General features: G+C 38.0%; 1 protein-coding gene across 1 annotated transcript in view; it reads left to right on the top strand.

Moving 5' to 3' along the window:
* Positions 1-3,402: 3,402 nt before the first annotated feature.
* LOC137980005 (uncharacterized) overlaps positions 3,403-7,500 on the top strand; it is a 5,323-nt gene continuing 1,225 nt past the window's right edge. The window contains exons 1-3 of the mRNA XM_068827326.1: positions 3,403-3,425; positions 3,937-3,978; positions 7,184-7,464. Coding sequence (XP_068683427.1) covers positions 3,976-3,978; positions 7,184-7,464 — 284 coding nt within the window. The 5' untranslated portion in view covers positions 3,403-3,425; positions 3,937-3,975. The remainder of the gene's footprint in view (positions 3,426-3,936; positions 3,979-7,183; positions 7,465-7,500) is intronic.

Below are 7,500 nucleotides of genomic sequence, written 5' to 3'. Positions count from 1 at the left end.
GTAATATTTATTCTATTGGAATTTTCATAAATCCAATGTAATAACTTTTATTAGTATATACTCACTCAGTGATCTTGGTGTTTCAAGCAATCTGATTGGTTCGCTATCTCGGAGTAATTGAGCATTATTCACTCCCTACGGAGTGAATATTAAATGGGTTATCCCAAACAAAACAAAATGGCCGGCATAAACTGATTTCTGAATCAGGAATATTGAGAATACAACATGATGCTGTGCTACAGAATACGAAGAGGGCCACCAAATTTGGCCTGAAACTTTTCAAAGGTAAGAGGAGAGTTCATACTTTTACCAACCAGTGTTTGACTTAGTTTTCCAAATAATTATTGCTGAAAATCAAACAATCTTCACGCCAACAATTTGTTTCACACGTACTAATTCAATTTTGTAGAGCTGGTCGCCCAGCAAAACGGATTTGTTACTGAAATCGAGGAATTAAAAAAATGTTTAAGAAAGTTCCACACGGCTGCAAGGAAACCGTGAAGACGGGTCATTTTACAACAAACCAGTGGATGACAAGGGGCCGAACAGTGAAAGATCCTGAAAAGGGGACATCCCCAGGGAACTATCGACCCATAACATGACTTCCAGTTATTTGGAAGATGCTCACAGGAATCATCTCTGAAGAAGCATATCTGTACTTGGATAGAGAGGATCTTTTACCTGAGGAACAGAAGGGCTGCCGAAGAGGTTCATGCGGAACTAATGACCAGCTATTAATTGACAAGGGTGTCCTTAGAGAAAGCAAAGCCCGGAAAAAGAACCTAGCGATGTGCTGGATAGATGACAAGAAAGCGTTTGACATAGTCCCACATTCATGAATTCTTGAGTACCTGGCGTTGTTTGGAATAGCTGAGAATACAAGGGTTCTACTAGCAAACACTATGAAAGCTGGCAAACCGTTCACTATACACCTTGGAGAAGTTAACATCAGAAGAGGAATCTTTCAAGAAGATTCCCATCACCACTCCTATTTGTAATACCCCTTATACGACTTATACCCCTTGCACTAATCCTCAGAGAAGCAGCAGCGGGATAACACTTTACTGGCAAGACAAAGATCAACCATCTACTATTCATGAATGACCTGAAGCTATATGGAAAGGATGAAGCCCAGCTTGAGTCCCTTACACAGACGGTGCGAATCTTTAGTCACGACATCGGTATGCAGTTCGCAATTTAAAAATGTGCAGTCCTAGTCCTAAAGAGAGGCAAGCTGGTGGAAGCAGATGGTGGTATCCAACTCCCTGACGACAATGAAATCAAAGCACTGAAAGATGGTGAAGGTTTTTCGTCAGATGAAAGAGAAAGTCAGCAAAGAATATCTAAGGCGTGTCCGAAAGCTAGGAAAATCCACACTGAATGGCAGAAACCTAATACAAGGAATCAAAACCTGGGCTTTATCCTCAGTAAAGTATGCTGGTGGTATAATTAACTGGACCAAAAAGGAATTAAGAGAGTTAGACACAAGAACAAGGAAGACCCTAACAATGAACAGAGCACTTAACCCAAGGGATTGTGTAGCCAGTTTTTATGTACCAAGAGAAAAAGGAGGGGAGGCCTAATATCAGTGGAAGAATGCATTGGACAAGCCAAGAACTCATTACAAAATTACATCCTGCACAGTGACGAAAAACTGATTCAAGCAGCTGGGGAGGGGAACTGGTAACACACGACTTAGAAACCCCAAAGGGCTTCAAACAACGAAGGAAAGCTGAGGGAAAGACAGAGTGGGAAGAGAAGGTTTTATATGGTCAGTTCCTCAGACAAACAGATAGTGAACGAAATAAGAAAACCTGAGCATGGTTGCAAAGAGGAAACCTTAAACGAGAAACAGAAGCCTTAATCACAGCTGCCCAAGACCAGGCAATAAGAACAAACTACATCAAAGCCAGCATCGACAAGACTCAAGAGAATGACCTGAGCAGAATGTGCCGCCAGGCAAAGGAGACATTGAGCCATATAGTGAGTGGGTGCTCCAAAGTGGCACAGGAAGAGTATAAAAGGAGGCACGATAATGTTGCAAGGGTGGCACACGGGGACTTGCTGGGGAAGTGCGGCTTTAGTCGAGTAGACAAATGGTTTGAACATGTACCAGAAACTGTCCTTAAGAACAACGACTACAAACTGCTATGGGATTATAACATCCAGACTGACCACAAAATTAGTGCAAGGAGACCCGACTTGGTCGTTATTAACAAGTAAGAACAGACATGCCAAGTAATAGACAAAGCAGTCCCAGAAGACACAACTGTAAAGGCCAAGGAAGAGGAAAAGCTAGAGAAATACCAGGACCTAGCAAGAGAGATTCAGAAAATGTGGAGTGTCCGAACCTAGGTGCTTCCAGTAGTAATTGGGGCATTGGGAACAGTTCCAAAAGGGCTTGAAAGCAACTTAAAGCGCATTGGCACTAACACTTCTTCAGAACTAATTCAAAAAACCGCTCTTCTTGGCACAGCAAGAATTCTGAGAAAGGTTCTGGAACGATGAAAGCCATGATAAAATTTGGGTTTCCTTAGGCAACTTGTTGTTGCCTGGCCAGCAAGAAGATAACCCGGATCCAACTTTTGGAAAAGCCGGCGCTGAATCCACAATAATATCGTTAACAATAACAATAACAATAACAACTTTCATTACAGCAATGATAAACATATATGTTTTTGCCGGCTGGGAGGTCTGTATAGTGAGAAAATGTGTTGAGTCTCTGGCAGCAATTTCAAGACCTAGGTCAGTTTTTCACTGGACGGACCAACGTAACTTATTTATTTTATTCCAAGAGGGCACGGCGACGACTCCTGCAACACGGACAAGCAAGGCAAGTCGTGGCTGCTAATCGAAGGTACTGTATGCCAGGTAGGAAGGATCAAGGAAAAACATCAATGAAGCAAGAAAAGTATATCGAACTACGGAAAGGAATCACACAGTAACTCAAATCAACGTAGTATTCGACTTCCTAGGTGGTTATTATACGAAAATGGAAAAGGAACTCAACAACATCACAGGAACAGACAAAGAAACTGAATATATTATTATTAAACGCCAAAAAGTCCTTTCACAAAACAACGAGATAGTTAAAAAATTCTACGGGGTATATATAACGATTATAACAGTGTTACACGTAACGTGGAAACAACAAAGCGTAAGTGTCACCCGCATTGTTGTAAAAGGAAATACATTAAAGGAACAAATAAAGATAACATATTAACAATAATAATAATAATAAAATTTATTTATATGGCGCAAATTCAACTATATTATTTGAAACGCGCCGACTCCAGTTACCGATTCCGGTTCTGATTTCGGATGGGTTTCCGCATTCCGGTTCACCGAGTGCCCAACGCCCAATTGTTTACGTCATAAAGCAGTTTGTCGCTTCAGCTCATTATAACGTTGGTTGGGTTCGCAAGGTAAGACGTCGTCTTTTATGTTTTTTCCTATGACCTGGTGAGATTTTGCTTTAAAATGTTTCAGGTGATCTGCCAAAACCCTTTCACGTGGACCGATTTGTTTAGCTTTTCCAGCTCTGAAGTCCATAAAACTTGAATGAAAACATATTTTTCGAAGGAATGACAAGATACTTTTTTGACAACGATATCGAAAGCCTTCTCTTTAAAGGCAGTGAATCTATCTTTTATGTTTTTATAACTTTACTGAACTGGCCGTTTTCTTTGGAAAGTGCTTAGAACCCATGGTTTCCGACTACTTATTTTCTGGAAATTAAGAATGTCAGAGAGTAAAAAGTTGATTCTTTGGTCATTGAACTGCTTTTCTCGGCCTTTTTTTACTATTAAGTTTGACCATATATGTTCAAAAAGAGACCATAGCCGGAAAAAAAATACTTTAAGGCCCCATAATGTTCGAAAAGGTGACTTGTAATGCACAGAATACAGTTTTTTCAATTCAAATTATCTTTTTCAGTCTTCGAGTGATTGAGATTGCTTTTCTGGTGTAAAGAAAATGGTGAGTTCTTTTTAGACTGTCTTGTATTTATATAGATTGTATAAGCGATAAACTACTTAAATTTGATTTAACTCAGGGAAGACCAAAGTAGCTGAATTCTACACAGAAAGCATTCGTACTGTATGTTTCGTTCATGCCAAGCGACTTACCAGAAAGTTCGTAGTCGAAAAATAAAAGATTATGCTCATCCGATAAACGTTTAGCAAAAGTCAGGTCAACTCCAAACGAGAATGATCATCGTAGATGAGCGAGGAACTAAAATAGTCGCAAAGGATGCCTGAAAAGACTCTGAAAAACCAGGCTCGGAGCCTGCAGAATACCCGTCCACTTATTTGCATATGAAGGTATTGTTATATAACTCGTTCTTCAGACGATGGCACTACAAGAACACTGTCGTGGCCGGGTACCTAAACTTGAAAATACTTGAATCTTTTATTTTAAAATAAATCCTTATTTTCTAATAAACGTTTTATTATAAAGTGATTTAGAAATATTTGCTGTATATAACGTTGTTACACCTCATTAAATACCAGTTCAAAATTACATCACAAGGGAATAAAAATTAAAAACTAAAAGAATCATAGTTCAATAATTATTTTTGGTGTTTCTGAAAGCAGCACTCCTGATTCAAAACAGGTTGAATAACAGCATTTTAATCTCTTTTGTTCCCACTCAAAGAAATTGACTTCAGTTTTCAATAAAACCGTTTAGTTGACTGTGTGTATCGTATGGATAGTATCAACAATGTTTGGGACACTTGGAAAACTTTATTTTTTCTGGAGGTTGAATGCAACATTCCTACAATGGAAATAAAATCTCAGTGCCATGTACCCTGGCTAAACTCTGATACCAGGAAATAAATTCACAAAAAGCATTGACTATGGAAATGAGCTTAGATCACTGGGTGGCATCTCAATTATGGAGTCAATACAGGCATGCAGTTAAGCAATCACCTAAAAGACCACCTCAACAAACCCTATTGGATTCCCACCATTTGTAAAAGGTGACCTATTCAGCTATTCTAGTTCCTTACTAATGCATAAGCATATGTGGTCAAACAGCAGGTCTAAAACACAGGTCATGGGTTACAGGTCAGTATACAACATCACTGTTCTGCAGATAAATAAAAAACACCAGAAGTGTCTCCAAGCCCTAATCACTCTACAAAAATGTTGTTTCAGGTCTCGCGGAAACTTTTCGCTTAGTTGTTCATCAGTGGAGCAGGGACTTCTAGTCTGAACCTGTGGAATGTGACCTGTGTTGTAGACCTGCCTGTGGTCAAAATGATCACCAGAATCTAGGGCAGCTGAGCTTGTTTTGTTTTTTTTTTTTGGCCGTGTGGAGGAGGTGACAAAACTGCTTCTTTCAGTATTTATTAATAAAGTTTCTGGCTCTGATAATATTGCTCTGAGAATACTTAAGGAATGTAATGAAGATTTGACTGGACCCTTGGCCACTTTGTTTAACTTCTGTTTTTCCCAGAGGAAAATTCCAGCAGAATGGAAAGCAACAAAATGTCATGCCAATTTTTAAAAAAACACCCTTGGCTAATAACTGCTGACAAGTTTTGTAAATTCCCTGTAGTTGGTGTCTCCTGCTTGTACCACATTTTTGTCTTGTTGTGTGGAGCATAGTCCTGGTGTGGGAATTTAATTTTTCCCTTCTGCTATCCATTTTGGTTGGCATACTGTTGTTAGAATTAAAATTAACCATAAATTATTAAATATCAGTCAATAGGTACATGTTCAATCTGCACTAGCTGCGTGCAGTTAGCAAAAGCTAGTCAAGGCAAGTATTGGTTACAACATGTATAAAAGAGAGAACAAGTACAGAAAGCTACGGTATTTAGTTGCGTTTTACAAACAATACATTGTGGAACAAACAGGCATACAAATAACTGGTGTGCAAAGTGTACAGTCAACTAAAATAAGTAAAATATCATCTAAAATCAAATCAATACAAAGTGCAAATATGAATAGCCAAGGTATTAAGATATTTTTGTTATTAAGACAGATAAATCAACGTGGTCATGAATCCTTCTGAAAGTCTTTGGAATAGGATATTGTGGATTTTAATTTTAAAATAATACATGTTTTTGGATACATGGCGAATTTCACAAGTTATTAAACTATTCCATATTTTTACACCATTTCATGAAAAGGATTTTTTTGGGAATTATAGCCTGTTAATTGACTCCTAGGAGTGAGACTAATTAATAGATTTTACTCAGTCTAATGCCAGATGATTTTACTCATCAATGGGGGTTGGCCAGGGCAGTCCAGGTGTTAATGGGTTAAGGAAAATTAATTTGATGTTCTTAATTATAGCAATTCTTTCCATCCTTAGCTCTTTTGCTGGTTTTTCACACGTTACTTCAGAATGCAACATCACTTTTTGTTATATACCTAGACTATTAAAAAAAGAAGCACCATGATTGGTTGATTCTTGGTCACTTAATTGTCCCTGACCAAATTCAAATGCATCCAGATTGGGATCCACTTCAGCAGTTGTTACCCGTATTTGTTTGTTTGTTTTGCTGTGATTGTTGAAGGGAAAATTTAAATATATAATAAAGCCCTGGTCCCTCAGGAAACTAGGAATTTCAGTTTTCCCTTGAGTCCTGTTTCCCTTGACTTTATCTCAGCTGGAAACATCAGGACTCTTGGGAAAACAAAACATTTTAGGTAATCACAGGATTTCGAGTGCAATTCAGGACATTAATAAGCACAAGAAATTTTTTTCAAAGATGAACAAAATTGGTGGGTCCAATTGGTAGTCTTAGTGTTTTGTAGAAGAAATTTACAGGTGCTTATTTATTCCAATTTGCATGAGAAAAATCATGTGATTTCGTATTAATTAATTAATAATATAAATGAAAAAAATCGAGGTGGTTAAGCAGAAGTAACCCATGTGTATCATGCAATCATTACACAATAAATTGCTCCATCCAGGACTTGCATTTGATTGGCTATCTCAGACTTTGTTTGCTTATTGACCAATCAGAATGCTTGGTATATTACTTCTTTTTGTACTGAATTACCTCTTTTCTGCACCATTTTACCTGAAAACTGCATTTCTCTTAGCCAATCAGAATATAGTAATTTTTTTCATTTATATTAAGTGTATGATATTTCACAATCAAGCTTGAGCTTGCTTGATAATGAAAGAGAAATAATTACCAAACAAGCATTTCTTCCTTTTCTAGTCCTCTGGTGTGGAAGTCGACCCATCTGTCGTCGAGGCTTACAATGAAATCAAAATCAAGAAAAGGCATGCTTATGTAGTGATGATGATCAAAGATAACAAAAAGATTGTCGTCGAAAGATTGGGGGATAAGCTGCCTGTCAACTGCACTGAATCCCAGAATGCAGAAATCTTTAACGAAATGAAAAAGGGGTTCGGGATGGAACCTCGTTACATTATTTTTGACTTCTGCTTCACCCGAACAAATGACAGCGTTGGACAGAAACTAGCATTTATAAGCTGGTAAGAAGCAATTTTATTGTTAGGATCAGAACACTT

Source organism: Montipora foliosa, chromosome 12 (assembly GCF_036669935.1).
Source record: "Montipora foliosa isolate CH-2021 chromosome 12, ASM3666993v2, whole genome shotgun sequence".
NCBI lineage: Eukaryota > Metazoa > Cnidaria > Anthozoa > Scleractinia > Acroporidae > Montipora > Montipora foliosa.
Note: the sequence above shows the minus strand (reverse complement) of the source record. Positions and strands in the feature narration are given on the sequence as shown.